The sequence below is a fragment of the Carettochelys insculpta genome, chromosome 1, assembly GCF_033958435.1.
Source record: "Carettochelys insculpta isolate YL-2023 chromosome 1, ASM3395843v1, whole genome shotgun sequence".
In the NCBI taxonomy this organism is placed as follows: domain Eukaryota; kingdom Metazoa; phylum Chordata; order Testudines; family Carettochelyidae; genus Carettochelys; species Carettochelys insculpta.
Window position 1 is genome coordinate 150,491,379 of NC_134137.1, and position 23,906 is coordinate 150,515,284.

At 41.3% G+C, this 23,906-nt stretch overlaps 1 protein-coding gene across 5 annotated transcripts in view; it reads right to left on the reverse strand.

Moving 5' to 3' along the window:
• The window catches only part of CTPS2 (CTP synthase 2), a 167,188-nt gene that overhangs the window by 136,840 nt on the left and 6,442 nt on the right, over positions 1 to 23,906 (reverse strand). For all 5 annotated transcript variants that reach the window (XM_074993581.1, XM_074993565.1, XM_074993555.1 and 2 more), the window contains exons 2-6: positions 22,336 to 22,541; positions 10,241 to 10,411; positions 9,420 to 9,520; positions 7,878 to 7,994; positions 3,150 to 3,233 (exon numbers count right to left, since the gene is read on the reverse strand). In XM_074993581.1, the coding sequence (XP_074849682.1) occupies positions 3,150 to 3,233; positions 7,878 to 7,994; positions 9,420 to 9,520; positions 10,241 to 10,411; positions 22,336 to 22,501 (639 nt within the window). In that variant the 5' untranslated portion in view covers positions 22,502 to 22,541. The remainder of the gene's footprint in view (positions 1 to 3,149; positions 3,234 to 7,877; positions 7,995 to 9,419; positions 9,521 to 10,240; positions 10,412 to 22,335; positions 22,542 to 23,906) is intronic.

A 23,906-nucleotide genomic window follows, 5' to 3' on the forward strand; every position in this document is an offset into this window, starting at 1 on the left:
TGATGAAGGGCTATTGATGACTGTATTCTAATGGATGTTAAGACTGCCTAGAAAAAAATATAAGCACTGTTTTTTCAAATAGTGAAAATTAAAATAAAGCAAATACGTGAGTAGTTAAGATAATAAATGTTATCTAATCTACACACAGCTACACACATTACTATCATCAAGTGACAGACAATGCACCACGGTGAAACAACTTTAACATCAATCTATGGATTGTTTGATTTTTGTGTGTTTTTATTGGCTTGATTTCAATAGCTAAATATTTTCTTTTAATAGATATTTTAAATGGGAAATATTGGTTAATATATTTATCATTTAACAGTAAAAAAAAACAGTATAGTGCCCGTCATTGTTTTTTCTTGATAATAATGTGCAGGTAGCTTATTATGAAAATAACATTATGTTATTAACGTATGATAAAATTAAGTTGGTAGACTTGCACTAGAGGCTCACTGATATGGCTCGTTCAAGCATACTTATAGAGTTGTTTCCTTTTCAAAACTGCATCATGCTGTTTATTTTTTGAGTTTCTTATTGACAGAATAGTATTTATTGTGAGTAAGCACTAGGGTGATAATTAAATAGTTAATTTAATTAAGTATGACCAGGTGACAATTAAATAGTTATTTATTTTTGATAACATTAATATATTTATTATACATAGGGTAAATTCATAGTGATTTAACAGTCTCAACTGTAGCTTTTAAAGAATGCTTTTAAGTTTTGGAATTTTCCAGTATGAGTTTTTCTTTGGTGCTGGCTTGTAATTGCACATTTTTGGTTTGTTTGCATCTTACTTTTTTGTTTGTTTGTTTCAGTAAAAAAAGGGACAGGATTTTATTTTTTTAAAAGCACAGTATTCAGACTTACCACATGTCAGCCATTCACGTGATTTATGAGATATAATTTTAAAATTTGGCATAGTTAGTATGGACAACTGATTACCGAACATCCCACGCACAGAGAGACTTACGTCAACATTTTTATTACAAACCACCATTTTTATTATAAAAATGTTGAATTTAATGAGTTATAAAAATATATTAGTTTCTTTTATGAGGCAGCCACTGCTATATAGGACAGAAGACTTTCAATCTGCAGAAATTAAGGTTTTTATTTTGGGGTTTTAGAAAAGAAAATTGGTAAGTTTAACAAGTTTGCCACAAGTACAATGTTGATAGCTATAACAGCCGTGGGAGTTCTGTCTAGGGAAAGGAATGAAGCACTAAGCTTTCAAGGTGCTGGCAGATTAATTAACAATGCAGTGTTCTTTGGTGAAAATTATTGACTCACCTGTGATAAGAACAAAATTAAATGACTTTGTTCTACCAAATTACACTGATTTGGTATTCCCAACATGAAGATGTATTTTATGACTGAAACAGTAGCTTGTAACCAGAATAACATATGAATCATGAGTCATATCTCTTGTAAAGGTTCAACAAAAAGAAAATTTACAAAAAAGGCAGAACAAAATATTTACTCGTATACGCTGTCATTGTATAATAATGTAATTATACCAGACAGCAGAGCTGTGTATCTTGTTTTGGGGCTTAATATTGCAAGGTACACTCCTCCAAAGTGCTAAGTAGTTTTAACTCGCCACAGTCTGTGGGAGTGGGCAAGAGCTCAGGACTCTAAGAGAATGCCCAGAACTGCGCACTCTGTTATGATTTTGCCACAAGCCCCAAACAAAGGCCTGCTCCTAGAGCACACCAGAAAGCAAACTGTGGCTCAGACCACTGCAATGTGTCTCCCCTCTGCTCTGAAGAAAAAGCACCCCAGGCCAGGCTTACATTCAGCACAGTGTATTTTATTCAGAGAACAAGCATAGCTTTGCTAGGTAGTGCGCTGTCCTCTCCTGCTCGGGGAGAGATACAATGGCTCATCTGAGCCTGCTTTCCATCCCACGCTTCACCTGTGATACAGGCGGTCAGGCTGAGGAAATAATGTAACACCTTTGCACATTCATTCACACGTGTTATAGTTAAACTGATTGAGCATTAATATTTTAATTGGATACACATTTGCAAATGATCAATTATTTTCCCTAATTCATTACTAAAACTCATGATACAGCCTCGTGTTCCAAGAATTCCTCTCAGAATAGATCCATCATTAACCCTAGGCTTTTAAAGTCATGTGTAGATTTTTCTATATGATTCTTTTTATGGAAAATACAACTCCCTGCTACATTAGGGATTAAAGTATACTGACATTCAATTCATCTTTTTTTTAGTTTAATTTCTTTATTTTTTAATATAGTAGTGTAGAACAAATTGCTTCCTCCTCCTCTCTCATAAGGTTGTATCTACACTGGAAATACTTCAGTGGCACAGCTACACCACCACAGCTGCACTGCTGTTATCACTTCAATGTAGAGAGACACTCCTGTACATGGTTCCCACTGACGGCAGGGTGGCCCAATGGCTAGGCCCCTTGCAGTTGCTAGTGAGCCAAGGCATAGGTCTTCAGCCCACACCCTAGAGGCTGTAGTATTAGTTTGGGGCGTAGCCCGAGAGTCTAGTTTCCCCTCAGGGGTGGTGGTGAGAATGTCGCTGGGTTACTCCCCTTCTTTGTCTGGGGAAGGGTTTGGAGGCTCCATCTTCTGGTGGCTGACCCAGTGGCAGCTCTGGGTCAGGCCTTGCATGCATTACAGCCAGCTCCTGCCTCTTGGCTGGTCATCCCTGAACTGGGCTAGCTTCTCCCCTTTTATGCTCCCTCCAGACATGACACTGGCTGCAGGTGAACCGGAGTGAGGCTAATTGGACAAACAGGCTCTGTTTAACCCCTGCCTTGTCCAGCCTTCCTCTCAGTCCCTTACAACTACCTATGGCAACAGGAAGGGTGTTCATTGGCACAGGTAATCCAGCTCCTTGAGAGATGGTAGGAAGGTCAACAGAAGAATTCTTGCCTTGACATAACCCTATACTGGAGGCTAGATCGGCTTAACTACACAGCTAAGGAGTGTGGGTTTTTCACACCTCTGCGAGACATAGTTAAGTTGACTTAATTTTCTAGTGAAGACTAGAACTATGACAGATTCCTTTTCTGAGTCGAAAGAAACGAAGCCTTTTGCTTTGAATTATTTTCATGCATCAATATATCCATAAATAGATTTTGTCACAGCTCTATAAACTCACCAGATCTGGAGACAAACCTAGGCCTCTCAGCGCTCGAACACTGTTCTGTGTAGGTTTTGTTTTCTGTTCTCCAGTAGCACTAGGCTGGAAACATATAAATGAAAGGATGAAACAGTAACTCAGTTCTAGCAGAGGAAGATTACAGTTAAAACCAAAGAAATGTCAGTGAAAGTAAGGATATTGACATGGACCAAAAAAGTATATCTCAAAGTGAAGCACAACATCTCAGCATGGAGAATAGTAACAATTTATTACTGCACACTTTAGAAACCTTGCAGAACTTCTAAACAAACAGCACTAATTCAGGCCAGTTGTCTCTTTTAGGTCAGTATATAGAGAATATAGGTCTCAGAATGCCTGCTCAGACATTGCCCGGATAAACAAGGTTTGCAATACCAATTGAGCGATCGGGGTGGGGTCAATAAATTGGCTACCAAAAGAAAAAGTACAACTAACACATATACTATCAACTGGAACGTGTAACATCCGAACACTGTGGGTGACTGGAAAGTCAGAGCTGCTTCGAAAGGAGATGGAGAAATACCAATGCAATATACTTGGACTGGCAGAGGTGCGTTGGATGGCATCGGGAGAGATGTGCAGTTGCGAAATCATCTGGTCAGGGAATAAAACAAAATGTGAGGCAAGAGGTGGATTCCTTCTTAGCAAAAGAGCTAAAGGAGCATTGTTTGGATACAAACTGGTGAGTGCAAGAATGATGGTAGAGAGAATTGAAGCAAAACTGTTCAACATCTCGGTCATTTAGGTGTATGCACCCACGTCTCACAGTATTGAGGAAGAGATTGAGCTACTCTGCAATGACTTGACCACGATGCTGGAGAAGATACCAAAGAGATGTGTTGATCAGTGGAGGAGATTGGAACGTGAAGCTCGGAACAGACAAAGAAGGCTGGGAGAGAGTCATGGGAAGTTCTGGACACGGAGAAAGAAACAAGAGAGAAGAGAAACTACTAGTTTGATATGAAGCATGAAATGATAATCTGCAACATGAGATTCCACCAAAAGGACTGTAGGAAGTAGACATGGCAGTCGAATGATGGGAAGTCCAAGAACATGATAGACATCATCTTGATAAGAAAAAGATGGATAACATCAGGACAGCAGTGTCGAACTTTCCAAAGAGTGGATATAGACTCAGACCACTGTTTAATGATCGCAAAGATCAAGACAAAACTCAAGAGAAAGTGTAAGACACAGTTCAAGAAATGAAGAGACGTGGCAAGGCTAGGCAAGGAAGAAATAGGGAATGAGTACAGACCAGCACTCAAAGAGAAGTTCAGGAATGCAAGCACAGAGAAAGATCTAGATAAGAGAGTCACAGGGATAGCCATGGCAATAGAAGAGGCAATTGAGCAGATGGTTCCAGCACAAGAGAAGATCAATAAGGTGAATTACACAGGAACAACTGAAGTTGGTCCAAGAGAAGAGAGCGATGAACATCAGAAGGGATGTTTCTGAGAGGGCAGAACAGCAAAATAGAAAGAAATGCAATGAGGCAAGGAAAGTGGCCAGATTGAATAAGGCTAAATAGTTAGAGGAGAAGTGTGAAGATAGAGAGCGGTATTACGAGAGTGTAAGACCAGGGAGGAGTACAAAATGATTAGGAATATTAATAAGAAGTGGCAGCCAAAGCAGATGGCAATCAAAGATGAGAATGAAGAGGTGCTCATGAACGTGGAAAAGATTGTGCAGCGATGGACAAGATATTGCACCAATCTGTACAAAGCACAGTTGGACCTGAGTGTCTCCAAGAAACTGATCAAAGAACTAAAAAAGGTATCTCTGCTGAGCACCGAGAGCAAGACTGATACTTCGAAGTAGAAAGTAAACAAAGAGCAGTGAAATGACTAAAAAATAACAAGAGCTCTGGAAATGATAAGCTCATTGGAGAGATGATCAAATATGGCAGAGAAAGTATGATTCAGGAAATACACTGACTATGTAATACAGTGTGGAAAGAAAGGAAGGCACCTAAGGAATGGACAAGATCCATGCTACTGACAATACACAAGAAAGGAAGCACAGTGGAGTGCAAGAACTACACAATGATTGCCTAATGAGTCATCTAGGCAAGGTGCTGATGATGATACTGATGGAGAGACTGAGATCACAGATAGAAGAACATTTAGAGGATGATCAAGTGGGATTCAGGAAAGATAGAAGTACCATACAGCAGATATTGGCACTGAGGCTGACAGTGGAGAAAGCTTGATGAAAGAACATCTACACTAGCTTAGTTGATTTTCAAATGTTTGACAGTGCAGATCAGAAAGTGACTTAGGCAGTGCTGGAGTCATACGGCATGGATAGTGGACTAATATGGTTGTTGAAGGATATCAACAACAATGCAGAGGCAGTGGTGAGAATGTGGACGCAGTGGAAAGTTAGGAAGTTAGCTTAGAACAAGTAGAGGTACAAGACAAGGAGATACGACGTCGCCAAGTATCTTCATCATACACCTAGAGAAAGCAATTGACAAGATCAAAGAAGTGGTAGAAGGGATATCGGTGCACAGGTTGAGAATTAACAACTTGAGGTTCATGGATGATATAGTTATAATCAAGGAAGATGAAGAGAAGCTAGGAAGAATGGTGCAGGTGCTAAACAAGGAAGGAAAACAGTGCAGACCGATTTTGAACATTGATAAAATAAAAACAGTTATACTTGGAGATAAGGAAATAGGAAGGAAGATCAGCGTAGATGGGATTGAATTAGAGAATGTAGAGAAGTTCTCATATCTGAGGAGCAACATAACATATAAGTTCTGGAAAAGCAAAGTGATTAGCTTAGGAATAAAGCTGAGCATCTTGAAAATGTGTGTATTCAGCAGCATATTGTAAGGATGTGAGACATGGGTAATAACAAAAGATTCAAAGAAAACGATATTGGCGTTCAAGATAAGTTGTTTTAGAAAGACCGTGAGAATGGGATGGATGCAGAAGGTCCCCAACGAGGAATTATATGGGAAGTTATGCCTATTCAGGCATATCTGCAGAATGGATGAATGAAAAATCAAGACCCTGATATTCGACATAATGGATGGTTTGAATAGGAGATGCAGACCCTACAGAAAATAAGTATATAGTAAATTGGTGCAAAGCTAGTCTACAGAAACTAAGCCACTCCACACTGGACAGGGAAGGATGGAAGGAAATAATGAGAGAGGCATCAGACACCAATGGGTGCCGAGCCTATGGTTGTTGATGATGAGTGCTCAGAACTGAGGAGAAATGTCCAAAACTGGACCTTGTATAAATGCCTTGAAACACCATAAAAATAGCGCCACACCTTCAGTGACCTTCCACAAGTGAAACTGATTGGAATTTAGTACACAACTCTGTCTTCAAATGTACACATTTAACTGCCATTGGAATTAATTGTAAATTGGTTTGCCTAAATTAGGGCAGAATGTACTACTATTTATTGTTACAGATAATTGAAAATAAAGTTTAAAAGATACAATGTTATCATGAGCTACCTTCCAAAAGCAGGCCTGTTAAGTATTTACAACTTAAAAAAACTTTTAATCTGTTTTTCAACGTGAAAGTTTTCAAATTTTCAATTTTCAACACAGTAAATTTTCCAAATTTTCAATACAGCAAACCCTAAAGTTAAGCAGGGGCTGCACTCCTGCAACTTCCGTGCAACTCAAATTTTCATACAAGTCAGGCGGGGTGATGATGCAGCTTGGTTCCTGGCTCCCCTGGGTTAGATCTGCAAGGGGAGGTCAGCCAGGAACCAGGCTGCTGCTTTTTTCCCCCAGTTCCCTGCCAGTTGGCGGACCCGGGAAGAGCCCCTTCTCCCTGCCTTCCCCCCCGCAGCCGCAAAGGTGGGGGAAGGCATGGAGAAGCAGTCAGAAAACTGACCAGTCCTGGTGGGCTGGTCATTTTCCCAGGTCTGGAAAGCAGCAGGGAGCTGGGAAACAAGCAGCAGCTTTGCTCCTAGCACTCTTCCACTTGCAGAGCCGGGAAACTGACCAGGGCAGCACCTGGTGGAAGGCAGGTGGAAGGCAGGGAGAAGGGGCTCTTAGCCTGCTTACTAGGCAGGCCAACAGCTACAGAGCAGCTTCAAATTGTGCTTAACTCACATTATAGCAATTTACATGCAGCTTGAGGCTGACTTTTTCAAGGGTTTACTGAACTATAAAGCAAATGCAATGACAAGGATGGGTTAGTATTATTAGTTTTCACTCACATTACCCGAAATACTAAAAGGGAGACTATTAAAGAATATTCAGTGAAATCCTGGCTCCAGTAAAATCATGATGAGCACAGCTACCTTCCTAGTAGCTGACCTGGGTTCAATTCTCAGACAATGTAGTGATGGTATTATTTCCCCTTTCTAGACTTAAGAGGGGAGGGATAGCTCACTGGTGTGAGCACTGACCCTGTAAACCCAGGGTTGGGAGCTCAGTCCTTGATGAGGTTGTTTTCGGGTCTGGAGCAAATAGATTGTATTTTAATCTGCCAGGGATGATGCTTGTTCCTGCTGTGAGGGCAGGGGACTGGACTTGACGACCGCTCGAAGTCCCTTCCAGCTCTGTGAGATATGAATATCTCTATATATCAATGGCAAAACTCCCACTGACTTGAGTGGAGCAAGGATTTCACCCATTGTCTCTTTAAGCTTTAAAACACTGACTCCCTCCACTATAGCCACTGGCAAAATTTAACTGAAAATTAACACACACTTATTTTACTAATTTACCTGTGGTACAAGGCTAACATGGATATTGCAGAAGTTCTCTCTTTTTGCCTTAAACTGGAACTGTCTGAATGCCTCAACAAACGGCATTCCTTCAATGTCTCCAATAGTTCCACCCAGCTGAAAAAGAAGGCCTAGAATTCACTACTGCTCTGATAATTAAACAAATAGATGGTTACTCTATGTCAGACTTGAAAATATAAAGTGCTCATCTCAGCTGTGCATGTTATAAAAGAGGGAGAATGAATCAAGTGTGGTTCTGAAAGCACATCTTGTAAGGAGCACTTGCATCATTACAAGGACCACTTCATGTAGAAAACTTTACTCATTTTCAATTCTAATTTTATTCATTTTCAGTGCTGACGGCACAGTTTTCCAAAGGAACAAGTCTCTTACCACCAAAAATTATATGATGTATATTCAGTTTTCAGTATCTTAGAGATACTGGTATTTTTGAATCAAGTAGCAGGGAACAAATTATCAATAAAATACCCAGAAATTCGATAAACAAGAATGAAAACTGGTTTTAGTTTCCTATTTGCTACCTTAATAATAATAATTCAGGTACAAGTGAGAACAGCATCTAATTACGACACCTCTATAATGGGCTAAATTGCACATGACCAGTTTAGCATCCAACTAAAACCAGAAATAATTAACATGTTATGCCAAACCAAGAGAGAAGGAATACATTAAATTTATAAAGAAAGATATTCCATAATAGCTGTGATTAAAAAGGCTGAAGCTGTAAAAACAGTCCTCCAAGAAGAGACTACAAGTAAAATGATCTCAGAATGTGGTCTGATGTGCCCCCTTGTGGTCTCTGGAATCATTGTACATTTTTGTTCAACTAAAATTTAAAAAAACACAAAAGACTTTACTATATTTGACATATATACAATAGGCCTACTTAAGGCAACAATTTGCAGTTAATAAAATGTATTTATAACCTGAAAGCCTTGAAATTGTATTCGCATATGTCTTGGTGTCTACAGAAAGTTTTCTGAGTTGGAGAAAATAAGTCTTTAACCTCAGGTTACGAATCACTGACAGCCTCACCCCTATCTAACGTAATTATGTTCCTGCGCAGTTTTTCATTTGTTTCTTCTACTATGATGTCATGATTTCTGAGATCATCAAACATATTAAGTCCTGCTTCCTTTGTACTGTTAACCCATTACATAGCTGGAATCCATTGTGTATGGCTTATGAAAACCAAGGAAAGTTGAAAATAAATATACCAGAACTTTTTTGGACTGACTGACTGTTTTAATCTAATAAGATAAGCAGTTCCTGTTTCAGTGCTGTACATGAGGATTTAATCATATTAATATAAGTCAAGGGAAGAATCTATGGATAATATATTGTGAATTAATGCCAAGGGCCATACGGTATTTGTGTGTCTGTGTTGCTGCTATACATATCAATTCAGCTGGACGTATATACACAGTACAAAACAAGAAAGGAGAAGAAAGCTCTGTTTATTCATCACACATAACCTACACCACAGAGTATGCCTGCAGAGATGAGAAATTCCTTACTTGCCTCAATGACACATATTTGTGGCTCTTTCTTGTCACTATCCACGGGAACCTTTGCTTGATTCATCACCCATTCTTGAACAGCATCAGTAATGTGTGGAACAACTGCAAGGCAAAATGAGAAAAGGGAGTACTTCTTAATGCAGGACCACATTTTCTCTCCTCTGTAAATGAGGAGCAGTAACTCAATGGGGTAATAGAGCTGGGAAGACTGTAAGGGGGAAGCAGCGTCCCCTTAGCATGTTATTCCTTTCTTTGAGCCTGCAGAAGTCCCTCCAGAAGACGAAAGTATGGCCACCTCCTGTTGGCAAGGAAGAAGGGTTGAATCAAGACGGCAAAGAACAGCTGCTCAGAGTGGTGTGCCTCCTCTGAAATCTGAATGGACGAACATGCCAGCACTTCCACTGTGAATGAGCGTGTATGCAAATTTAAAAGGATGTTCCTAGATATTTATAGATGCAACTGAAAGTCGCTCTCCGCAAACACATACGTAAGTATAATGATAACTGGCATATGACTAGGAAGCAAACACAACCTGGACAATCTGGAGGACAGAATCAATAAGAAGATTCAACAGCTTCAGCACACTTTCCCATTTTAGTCAAACTGTTCTTGACCTAAATTAAGTTATAATTTCAGCTGTCAAATTTAACAGCTTAACTGTTGCAAATAAAGGTGTTTGGAGTGAGTATTTCATTCACATTAACACAATAATGCATATATCAGTATCCCTCTGAGTGAATAAAAGTCACCTGCGTAATTGTTCTAAACAGTCTGTATTTGATCATCAAAAAATCTACATGAATTTCAATTATATAAAAGCACCTTGAACAGTCTTTCCCAAGTAATCTCCATGTCTTTCTTTATTGATTACATGTTGATAGATCTTTCCAGTGGTAATGTTGTTATCCTTATACAAGTTAATGTCCAAGAATCTTTCATAATTTCCCAAATCTAAGTCAACTTCTCCACCATCATTTAGTACAAAAACTTCCCCTGAAAAAGAGAATGAAAAGGCAAAAAATAAATTGTATTGCATTTTTCTCCTACATGAACACATGGGAAAGCAAAGTAATGTTTACAAACAACTAAATAAATGTCAGGGATTCTGCAAACACAAAAACTGCATTTTAATAAGGGAGCTGTATAAATAAGTTCAGTGAAATGCAGTATATTATTCCAATTATATTGATTATTTTAGGCTCAGCCTTGGGGTGAAATTTGCATGAGTGACTTAACTTCTGAAAAATTTAACCCTAGTTCTGGTAGTTTCAGCATAAATATGCTGGCTCATCATTTTCACTGGTAGGGTCTGATACAAACACCAGTGAGGTCAGTGGAATCTTTGCACTAACTTCGAAGAACTTTGTCTCAAGCCCAGAGATATTTTTCTACCTCTAAAGCTTCCGCTTTTAAAGTTACATTCATCAGCATCTGAGGGAACCACACCTGTTGCCTCCAATATGGCTCCACATGAAATCTAACAGGAAAGTGATTTGGTAGAATTGAAAAGTACCTCAGCAAAAGCATAACCCTTACAAATCAATGACTGGATGCTTTTATGGAGTCATCTTGTAGGAACAAAACTTCCGAAAGTAATTTCTGGAACATGCAAATTCATAGTTCCTATGCAAAAACATGTCCATCAGGATATGACAACTTCTTTGAACAAATAATGAAAGAAAACGCACTGAATGAGAGAGTAGATGATTTACCATCAGAGCTTAAGAAGTGCTAAAATCCTTTAATGAGCTATGAATTTCCCATTTGAGAGTTTTGGTGCACCTATCACCTCTCAAGAGCAGGCATTTTGAAAAATTCTGGCTAATTGTAAACCGTGAACTGTAGGTTCCGCTAGCTAAAGTTTCAAATTAACACGACTACACACAAAATGCATAATACAGCATCTACACACAGAGCCTATTTTGAAACAGAGCCTTTGGACGTACACTAGCTTATTTCAAAATAGGTTCTATTCCCTGTCTAAACAGCTCCTGTTTCAAAATAGCTGCTTACTCTTTGTAAAATGGGGTTTATCAATCTCAAAATAGGCCAACCGTTATTTCAAAATTATTTTGGTTCCTTGTAAGTCTATATTAATACAAAGGTGCTACGGGGCAAAGTTTGAGGGAGACAGAATCAGCTACACTGTACTAATGGGGAGGAACTGGCATACTTCCAGGCTATGCAGCCTGAACCAATACAGTAGCCCCTGGGGATACACAAGGGTTGAAATTCGGGTAAGTTGGTGGGCTTGGATAGTGGGTTGGGCCCAAGGGGTCAAGCCTGGGGTGCGTTAGGGCTGCCCGGAGGGGCAGGAGGGTGGAATTGAGCCAGAACATGTGTGGGTCTGAGCTGGGTCTGCAGAGGCTGGAGCATGGTCCGCGGGGGTGGGGGGCAGAGGGCTGGAGACCAAGTCCTGTGTGTCATGCTGGGTGAGCTGGGGCTGATCATGGGGTGGTGCAAGTGAGTTTCACGCAACCTGAAGATGCGTAAAGCGAGGGTTTACTGTACTTATTCAAATCGGTGAGAACTTTTCCATTGATGTCAATGGGCTTTGGAACAGACCTTTAAAAGAGAGCAAATGTTTTGGGGATTGTATAAAACAGTTAGGCTGTGTTTACACGGGCACAAATCTTTGAAATAGCCATATTTTGAAGATTACTAATGAGGTGCTGAATTGAATATTCAGTGCCTCATTAGCATTAGGACGCTTCTGGCTGCAGCGCTTTGAAAGCGCATGGCTCGGCGCGATGACACAGAGGTTCTTTTCGAAAGGACCTGCCCCTTTCGAAATTCCCTTATTCTGATCAGTGAGCAGGATAAGGGGATTTCGAAAGGTGCAGGGTCCTTTCAAAAGGACCCCCATGTAGACACATCGAGCCATGCGCTTTTGAAAGCGGCGCTTTCGAAGCACCGCAGCCGGAAGCGTCCTAATGCTAATGAGGCGCTGAATATTCAATTCAGCACCTTATTAGTAATCTTCAAAATGGCCATTAGCATGGCTATTTCCAAGATTTGTGCCCGTGTAGACACACCCTTAATGTGATCTCAATATGTCTTTCTGTCTCTCATCAGATGACATTGGGGCAAAGAAAGAGGATAAATTCATATACTTCAGTCCCAGTAAAAAAGTCTAAACAATTATTTCAACCAAATTAATCTGGATGTACATGAGATGAGAAACAAGAAACTACATACCTGTTTTCTATTCTCGTTATCTATCTATATATTTTAGAGTGTCTGTCTGTTCATGAGTCTGTCCATCTGAGTCCATTTGTTCAAGAACTCCTGCTAAACCGTAAGAGCTAAGACTGCCAAATTTGGCATGCAACTTTCTCTTATCCTAAATTAAAGCAAGGTCATTGCTTGATTGTGCCAGGAAAATGAGATGCTTCTGGAATCCAACAGTTTTCCACAGCACAGAAAGGGATGGGGCACAGAGAGGAGGGACACAATCCTGAAGAGTGGCCACTGGGGACAGCAAGTGTTGGGGAAAGCTATATTGCAGGATGACCACTGGCATCAGTCACATCAGGAAGGTAGTGACCAGCTGGGGCTGGGACTCACCCAGTCAGGCAGCTGGCAAGATGGTAAGTGACCTCCCACCCCAAACCCATCCCCTCCAGCCCTTGGACACAACACTGGAGTAGAGTGGGTGGAGAAGAAGGGGGAAATCCCCACTGGATGTAAGGGAGAAAAAGGACCCAGCTGGACAAAGACGCTGCGGGGGGGCGAATCCCAGCCTCGTAGGGTGCAGGAGAAAGAAAGCCCTGTTGGATGGGGTGAGCGGAGAGAGAGACACATCACCTCCTGGAGGAACCTCCCATTCTTGCCCCACAGCACTGCTGAGCCACCCAGCACACCCACTCCCTCCAGCTGTCCTGCATGACCCCTACCCTGGTCCCCTATGCCCTAGGCTGTTCCCAGGGAGAAGCTAGTAACTACCCTTACCTCCTCCTTTAAGCCCCTCTTCCCAACTCCTGAGTTCTCCCAACGACCTGCACCCCACCCACTGCCCTGAGCTGCCCCTCAAGCCCCCACCCTGACTCCTGCACCCCCTATGTCCCAAGCTTCCTGCCCTGAAGTCCTCGTATCTCCAAGGCTCTTCCCTGACACCTGCACCCCCTATACTGCCAACCCCTTGCCCTCAAGGACATAGGCAACACTAGGTAAGTCTTGTTGCTTATCTATCAATACATGTACATGTTTTTTTTACATCCAGTTTAAACTTAATGCCCCATTTTCATCACTAATGAGAGCTGTGGGAAGTCAAGCCTGATGGGCACTGACCCAAGGCTTAGAAGAATGACACACCAAGTAGAGATGGAAGCTCGATAGTACAGGCCAAGCTGAAACGTAGCTCACAAAGTCTTAGCCCTGAATTAGAAGTTTTTCCTTTTAATTTCTTTTTCCCTTTTTTAATTAGACTCTCTTATATTTCACATGTTCTTAAAAATACATAGTTCAGTTTTTGTCATCTGTTTAATTCAAATATTCATGTGGTTTAAAAATCTGTGTCAAGATATTTGTCCATCTTAACAAAAATAGGGGAAAATTCTACCCTCAGTTAAACTGCACAACCTCAGTGCAGAACACACAAACACATGAAGAAACTCTAGCACAAAATTTGGCCATCTCATTTTAAGTCATCTACAGAAAATTTGCAAGAGTTTCCCATAATATGCTTCAGCAATGTAAATACCTGTAATTAATGTTTGTAAACCATTTTGAAGATTATGATTAAGATGATGATGATTATGATTATTATGTAAATAGATAACTTTTATTTGATACTATGAGCTATTATGATTTATTGTTAAAAGATTAGAATGTATTTAGGCACACAATGAAATCTTTATTAAAAATATACTAGTTTGCATATAACAGTCAAAGGAATTTTGTTTTATCGCCTTTAGTAATAATTTCACTGAACTGCTTGGTCTAGTTATAGTCTCATATCTGAAACAGGATTTTCTTTTCTTTTATAATAAATGCATTCTTATTTACCTACTTGGCTATTTTTTTCATTTTTCAGTGCTGTGCCTGCCTGAGGCCACACTCCTTGTTTAGAGATGTTGTAGTTACCACAGTAGCCCAATAGTTCAAGGCTGCTTCTGGGTTTTGCAGCGTCCGGACAGGGTGAGGGGCTCCCACACTGTGACATCCTCCAAGCACAAAAACAGGAGCAAATTCTGGGTGTGCTGAACAGGGAGTTCTACTTCCTACTGTCTTCCTATTACATAAATAAATTACAATGATTTGGAAGGGAAGGTGTGTATGTTTATTTATTTTTCCTAAAATTAATTAAATATTTTAGGAAAAATTGTGAGAACAGCCACCAGTTGTAACCACACCCTGAGACCACCAAAAATGTATTGTGAGAAACCCCGGGCTAGCTAAACTAACCAAGGCCTAAGGCCCAAAAAGCTAACTATAAGTAACCCTTGCTCATAAGCTATCACAAGGCAGAATGCTGTAATAAACAATTATGACTAACTGTTGACAGGTAATCACAAGATGACAGGTTATACTAGGACTTTAGATATTTTAAGTGAGCAACATCAGCAGATATCCAACCGCAGGAATAGTAGTAGGCAGTCTGTCATGTCCGACGACGACATCTTGAGCTTGCACAGGCTCATCAGTTGTGGACTTGCATGTGGCTCAGGAGTCCAAGCTTTGAACGGCAAGGGCGTTCACAGTGGGGGCAAGGGAATTATCATAAGAACATAAGAATAGCCATACTGGGTCAGACCAAAGGTCCATCGAGCCCAGCATCCCATCTGCCGACGGTGGCCAATGCCAGGTGCCCCAGAGAAGGAGAACAGAAGACAATGATCAAGTGATTTATCTCCTGCCATCCATCTCCTGCCCTTGTTCTGAAGGCAAGGGCACCATACTTTATCCCTGGCTAATAGCCATTTATGGACCTAACCTGCAAAAATTTATCAAGCTCTTTTTTAAACCCTAATAGAGTCCTGGCCTTCACAGCCTCCTCGGGCAAGGAGTTCCACAGGTTGACTGTGCCCTGTGTGAAGAAAAATTTCCTTTTATTAGTTTTGAACCTACTACCCATCAATTTCATTTGGTGTCCCCTAGTTCTTGTATTATAGGAAAAGGTAAATAATTTTTCTATATTCACTTTCTCCACACCATTCATGATTTTATATACCTCTATCATATCGCCCCTCAATCGCCTTTTTTCCCAAACTGAAAAGTCCCAGTCTCTCTAGCCTCTCCCCATATGGGACCCTTTCCAAGCCCCTAATCATCTTAGTCGCCCTTTTCTGAACCTTTTCTAATGCCAATATATCTTTTTTGAGGTGAGGAGACCACATCTGCACGCAGTACTCGAGATGTGGGCGTACCATAGTTTTATATAGGGGAAGTATGATATCTTTTGTCTTATTATCGATCCCTTTTTTAATAATTCCTAACATCCTATTTGCCTTACTAACTGCCGCTGCACACTGCGTGGATGTCTTCAGAGAACTATCCACTATAACTCCAAGATCCCTTTCCTGATCTGTCGTAGCTAAATTTGACCCCATCATGTAGTACGTGTAATTTGGGTTATTTTTTCCAATGTGCATTACCTTACACTTACCCACATTAAATTTCATTTGCCATTTTGCTGCCCAATCACTCAGTTTGCTGAGATCGTTTTGTAGTTCTTCACAATCCCTTTTGCTTTTGACTGTCCTGAACAACTTGGTGTCATCTGCAAACTTTGCCACCTCACTGCTTATCTCATTTTCTAGATCATTGATGAACAAGTTGAACAGGATCAGTCCCAGGACTGACCCCTGGGGAACACCACTAGTTACTCTCCTCCATTGTGAAAATTTACCATTTATTCCCACCCTTTGTTTTCTGTCTTTTAACCAATTCCCCATCCATGAAAGGACCTTTCCTCCTATCCCATGACCACCTAATTTACATAAAAGCCTTTGGTGTGGGACCGTGTCAAAGGCTTTCTGGAAATCTAGGTATATTATGTCCACTGGGTGCCCCTTGTCCGCATGTTTATTAACCCCTTCAAAGAATTCTAATAGATTAGTTAGACACGACTTCCCTCTGCAGAAACCATGCTGACTTTTGCCCAACAATTCGTGCTCTTCTATGTGCCTTGCAATTTTACTCTTTACTAGTGTTTCTACTAATTTGCCTGGTACTGATGTTAAACTTATCGGTCTATAATTGCCAGGATCTCCTCTAGAGCCTTTTTTAAATATTGGTGTTATATTGGCCGTCTTCCAGTCATTTGGTACCAAAGTGGATTTAAAGGATAGGTTACAAACCACTGTTAATAACTCCGCAATTTCACATTTGAGTTCTTTCAGAACCCTTGGGTGAATGCCGTCTGGTCCTGGAGACTTGTTACTATTCAGCTTATCAATTAATTCCAAAACCTCCTCTAATGTCACTTCAATCTGAGTGAGTTCCTCAGATTTGTCACCTAAAAAGGCTGGCTCAGATTTAGGAACCTCTGTAACATCTTCAGCCGTGAAGACTGAAGCAAAGAAATCATTTAATCGCTCCGCAATGGCACTGTCTTCCTTGATCGCTCCTTTTATATCTTTATCATCCAAGGGCCCCACTGCTTTTTTAGCAGGCTTCCTGCTTCTAATGTATTTAAAAAAACATTTTACTATCGTTTTTTGAATTTTTGGCTAGCTGTTCCTCAAACTCTTTTTTGGCTTTTCTTACTACATTATGACACTTAATTTGGGAGTGTTTATGTTCCTTTCTATTTTCCTCACTAGGATTTGACTTCCACTTTTTAAAAGCTGCCCTTTTCTCTCTCACTGCCTTTTTAACATGGCTGTTTAGCCATGGTGGTTCTTTGTTAGGTCTCTTACTGTGTTTTTTTATTTGGGGTATACATTTAAGTTGGGCCTCTAGTATGGTGTCTTTAAACAGTTTCCATGCAGCTTCCAGGGATTTTAGTTTAATTACTCTACCTTTTAGTTTCTGTTTAACTAGCTTCCTCATTTGAGTGTAATTCCCCTTTTTGAAATTAAATGCCAGAGTGTTTGACCGCTGCGGTGTTCTTCCCAACACAGGAATATTAAAAGTTATTATATTGTGGTCACTATTTCCAAGCGGTCCAGTAACAGTTACCTCTTGGACCAGATCCTGCGTTCCAGTCAAGACTAGAACGAGAATCGACTCTCCCCTTGTGGGTTCCTGTACTAGCTGCTCCAAGAAGCAGTCATTTAAGGCATCAAGAAATTTAATCTCTGAATCCCTTCCTGAGGTGACATGCACCCAATCAATATGGGGATAATTGAACTCTCCTATTATTACTGTGTTTTTTATTTTGATAGCCTCTCTAATCTCCCTTATCATTTCAGCATCACTATTACTGTCCTGGTTAGGTGGTCGGTAATATATTCCTAATGCCATATTCATATTAGAGGAATGAATTGTTATCCATAACGATTCTATGGAACATTTTGATTCCTTTAGGATTTTTACTTCATTTGATTCTATATTATCCTTCACATATAGTACCACTCCGCCACCCGCACGACCTGTTCTGTCTTTCCGATATAATTTATATCCCGGTATGATAGTGTCCCACTGATTGTCCTCATTCCACCATGTTTCTGAGATGCCTATTATGTCAACTTCCTCCTTTGATATGAGGTACTCCAGTTCACCCATCTTATTAGACAGACTCCTAGCATTAGTGTAAAGCATGTTAGAAAACTACCACTATTTATATGTCCGCCTTTCACAGACACGTTGGATTTTTTTATGCACGATTGTTTCACATCTGATCTTGCCCATATATTATTTCCCACGTTCCCTATCTGACTAACTTCTAGGGAATCCCTATCTATGGAGCCTCGTGTAAGAGAAGTCTCCGTCCGATCCAGGTGCTCCCCCGCACCAATCGGCTTTCCCCCACCTCTTAGTTTAAAAACTGCTCTACGACCTTTTTAATGTTTAATGCCAGCAGTCTGGATCCACCTTGATTTAGTTAGTGCTTCAAATTGCCTTATTATCGTGCCCCCTCCCACGGGAGGGTGAGTGTAGAAGCAGCCCAATTGATGAATATGCTAATAAACTTGAGCTCAAAAGCCTGTAACTTGTGGGAGAAGAGCACTCCAATGTGAGTAGGGTGAGGAAATATGGGCAAGGAGAAGGGGCTGAGATTCTGAATATGCATTAGGTACAGCAGGAATCAGCTCAACACAGAAAAGCTGTACTTCAGCCTGAGTGAATTGGGACAGACCAGGAAGATGACTGCTGGTAAGAATCATGATGAGGATGGTGACTAACATTTTGGGTTGTTCTGCAAGATGGTGTGAGCATGTTTCATACTATTTCTGTCCTCTTTGCTGGGCTGAGTGCTTGTGATACTGTTAACTGTGCTAATGAAAACATAACAAAAACAGAAGGCCTTTCCAAAGTGTGTGTCTGCTGTGCACAGCAGCGTTCTCCTCAGTGTGACAATGCTAGTACTTCTGGTCCCGATCACAAGCCAGGAAGGACCATCCCAATCTGCAGAATGTTACTTGGATTTTTAATTGATGAGTATAATTAATACATAATTGTAACAGTCTCAGCCAGCTGAGTGCGCCCCCTCTGGGCAGCGTGGACCACCACACCTGGCCCATGACTGGGTACAGACAACCTTGGGGCCTATGGCCTTCTCCCCAGAGGATTGTCTCCTTTAACGGGGCTGCTGGCAAGCAACGTATGCACTCAGGCCCTAGCTCAGGGCAGGGCAGCAGCCACAGTTCACCAGAGGGTCCTGGCCTTGGTTCACAGCAGGCGGCAAACAAGCGGTCAGTGACCCTGACCCTGGTTCAGGGCAGGGCAGCAAACAGGCAGGCAGTGAGCCCAGCCCTAGGTGCTGCTCTCTGGGGAGGCGGGCGACAGGTGTTCTGGGCCCACCCACAAAGGTCTCCGAGAGGCCTCCTCAGCCTCTGAGTTGGGGGAGACCACTGCACCTCCCTACAATAATCAACAGACCAGGCAACGTAGTTAAAGTCACCCAGGCCATGTCTACACTAGCCCCAAACTTCGAAATGGCCACTTACACAGCCATTTCGAAGTTTACTAATGAAGCGCTGAAATACATATTCAGCGCCTTATTAGCATGCGGGCAGCCGCGGCACTTCGAAATTGACGCGGCTCGTCCCGATGGGGCTCCTTTTTGAAAGGACCCCGCCTACTTCGAAGTCCCCTTATTCCTGTGAGCAGATGGAGCTCCTTTTCGAAAAGGAGTCCCATCGGGACAAGCCGCGTCAATTTTGAAGTGCCGCGGCCACCCGCATGCTAATGAGGCGCTGAATACGTATTTCAGCGCTTCATTAGTAAGCTTCGAAATTGCCATTTACGTGGACATTTTGAAGTTTGGGGCTAGTGTAGACACGGCCCCAGTGAGTCAATGGCAGAGCCAGGAACAGAATCCAGGTCTCCCTAAGTCCCAGTTGTGTGCCTGTCTATTGGACTAGGCTGCTTCTTGCCTCAGCAGACCTCAGTTACCCACTTTCAGGTGCTGCTCTGCTACTCCATAAGTCACACTTCCCTCTGGCTTAAAAAGCAACAGTTCAAAGCACCTGCCTTCTAGACTTTGAAAGTGACAGGACTCAGTTCTGAATTTGATTCCTGTGGTGAATAAGCTCCTTTTTATTTTAAATAGATGCTAGAGTACACTTAAACTCCAAGCACAGCAGGATTATTTTAATAATCAAGTGAGTTTTCTCCAGTTCTGCACTACACTAACCACCCACAAGACCATCACATCACAGACTACAACTTCTGAAGCTGCCAAACCGACAAGAACGAAACTGCCAAAGGTTTGCCTTACCTGAGAACATGACTTTATAGTTAAGACTATAAGGAGTTTTCCATTATAAACCCACTACTGACGCCCCGACTTCTCCTCTCTCAGAAATACTTCTGTCTGAAATTTATTACATACAGCCTCCTGCCAGAGAACTTTTTTAAGGAACTCTTTGAAATGAGCTCTTTGAAAGGTCTATCATCTTTTTTGAGAAAGGTTGTATCTCAGATAGAGGTTGGCCTAGTGACATTAAATTTATTCATACTATTATAGAAGTTAGAGATGAAAAATCCCTATTAGATCACTCAACCAATCTTCCAGACAATCCGATAGTGTGACTTCTAGGGTTTTCTGGAAGGCTGGTTTATTTCATTCTAGAATTTGTATGGAATAACCAAGAAACTCAAAACTGGATCAGATGTCTCTGCATGCAAATATTTTTAAAGATTTCCAGCAGCTAATGGAGTCCTCAAAAGCTGATGTGTCTGAGAACTCTATTTGCTCTTGGCAGACTAAACAATTTTTGCAAAATGACTGCTTATTCTGACTGAGGAGATTAACGGCCTTTAGGAACTAGTGCAATTCTTGAAAAAGATTTTTCAAAGCACAAGTTAGAGTTAGGTGCCCAAGTCCTACTAATAGGAGCTGGGCACATATATGCCCTTTGTCCCTTTGAAAATGTTTCCCCTTTATACATTGGCTGATTCAATGGACATATGTAGAATATGGTGAATCTGACTTCTCACAGAAGCTCTTTTCTCACTGTTGCCACAGACATCCACCCCCCCATCAGCACCATAATCAGCTGCACAAACAGAGCAACTGGAAACATGCCTCTCAGCCTGGGCAGACAGATACAAGCCAGCTCTGCTTAACCTACCATGCTAAAAATAACAGAGCAACTCTCTGGCTCGGGTGATAGTACAGGCTAGCCACACAAGTACAGACACAGAGTATCATGTGGGATCATATTCCAATGCATAGCCCTTACCACTGACCTCGTCACAACGTCCAGGATGCTAGTATTACTGTGTTAGCTCAAGGAGAGCCAATGTTTATCTAGCCAGGCTGGGGTGCACACTCCATGCTGTCGTGTCAACATATCCCACGCTGCTTGTGCAGCTGAACGTGATTCTGGCAGAGGGCTTTACCATTCTTCTCGGACATTTCAACTGTGGCCATTTTTAGGCCTGAAGTCCCTTTGGTGGGCAACATTTGGGTCCTGGGGCAGCAGTCTGATACACTAATGCAAGGTGGCCCTTGTCCATTTTCATCGTAAATTTCCCTTTTACCAGCTGCTGATCAGGAAGGGAGTTCAAGTGAATTTTCAGACCTCAGAGCTGTTTCCAAAGTGCAGAGCCCATCCTTTCTGACACAAACATCTTTACACCCCTTAATCCGCTTCAGTTTAGGAGAAAAGAGGAATAATTGAGGCTCAACTTTTTACCTCTGGGCTCTTTTGGCAATCATTCTGCTATACCAAGGGGCACTAGCCTGCAAAAGGGGGAACCCTTTGCAAGGAGGTTTTATAGCTCATATTAACATATCATGTTTTAGCATTGACAACCGAAATTATTTATGTTCATTTACAGTCCTTGATGCTCTGAAGACAAAGAGCCGGAGTCACTTAGTTTCTCCGGTGTCAGAGAAGCTAAGCCTGCATCCACAGCGAACAGGTTTGTCTCTGCCTCCAAAAGCTGCAGAGTAGACTAAAGTCCCACTGCCAGAATTTGCCTAAGAAACAACTGAAATTACTGCTAGTGGCAGGAGATACACTTTAGAATGCTGTGCACAGTCTATTTAGTGATGAGCAAATCAATGATGTCCACAGGATGCATGTACTATTTTCCTTTATAAATCTGGATCTCGACCTGTCAGACTTGGATAACTCATCAGCAATTTTTTTCAGCCCTCATGATCAGCTCCATACAAGTATGGGAACTGCACGCAATCAAGCAACCTTTAAACCTGCAATTCCTAAACATTTACAATACTCCAGTTTTTGTGAGAGACTAAAATATACACTTGCAACTAACGCTAGTGACGTATTTATGAAAACAAAATGTAACTGAACTTAGGCAAGCATAAAAAAAATCAGCATCACCCTCCATACCATGCTCATATGGTGAAAAAGTTCCAGCATCTATGTTAATATAAGGATCGATTTTGATTGCAGTGACTCGTAGACCACATGATTTCAGTATGGTGCCAATGCTGCTTGCAATGATTCCTTTGCCAATTCCTGAGATGACACCACCAGTTACCAGGATGTATTTCATTGGGAAATGAATTGCAGCACAGAGGTCTCTAGTTGGAAATCTAACAGTGACAAAAAAGCATATTTGGTAAATGCACATTTATCCTTAGAAACCACAATAAATCAGCATACTGAAAAAGAAAGCCAAAATGAGCTTCACAAACCAAAATATCAAATCAAATAAGGTTCCCAGTCTGGACTTTAAACATTATTAAAGTTTTTTTAATCACTTCATATATATTTTGCTAACTTTAGTGCAAGGATTTTTCATTTCAATTCCATTAACCACATTAATGTTATATTTATCTGTCAGTTCTGTGTCTAGAGGAAGAGAATGAACCTTTGCAAGACTGCCCAAACCAAAGAATCCCCTCACCTTGTTTTCCAGCTGCTTTTCATTCCCCTTTCAACACCAGAGCCTATCATGTAGCTAGTATCAGAGGGGTAGCCGTGTTAGTCTGGATCTGCAAAAGCAACGAGGGGTCCTGTGGCACCTTATAGACTAACAGAAATGTATGAGCACAAGCTTTTGTGGGCAAAGACGGTGAAGTGGGTCTTTGCCCACGAAAGCTTATGCTCATACATTTCTGTTAGTCTAAAAGGTGCCACAGGACCCCTCGTTGCTTTTATCATGTAGCTGTTATTCTTCCAGAGGACTTGCAGTTTCTGCTAAACCCATGAAGCAATAGACTGGAAAAGGAAAATGGAACTAGACCTTCTGCAGAACAATGCATGGCATTAGTGTATCATCATGAGACTAGTATATCATCGTGCATATACAGTTATTTTTTTGAAAAAAAAAAAAAAAAAAGAGGTGATGGTACTCAGCCAGCTCCCCACCCCCTCTCCTCAGCCAATCCAATGGCTGGGGCTGTGGAGGTACTCAGTACTGCCTAGTCAGAAAAGGCAAGTATCAACACAAACAAAGCACTGTGCATACACAATAATGAAAATTCAGACGTAATACCTATTTAAGGCCAGGGCTACACTAAAAAAGTTAGATTAATCCAGTTAGGTCAATGAGGAGTGTAAAAAGATTGGTGACGAGCTAGTGTACAGAACCTAAGCCACTCTGGACAGGGAATGATGGAAGGAATAGCGAGAGAGGCATCAGACACCAACGGGTGCTGAGCCCACGGTTATTGATGATGATGATGAACCCTAGGTCTAGACAGTACTAGGTAGAAGGAAGAATTATTTCATTTACGTAGCTACTGCCTCTAAGCCCAGAGAATTAACTACAGTGAAGGGGGAACCCCCCTGGCAACAATACTGAATGTCTACACAGAAGGGCTACAGCTGCGCTGCTGCAGCATTTTAAATGTACACATAGGCTAATTCCTATTTAACTTACCACTTGAAAAGTAGGTTCTTTGATTAGTAGCTGCATTAACTATCTTTTCAGAGGACTCTCTACCATCAGCTAA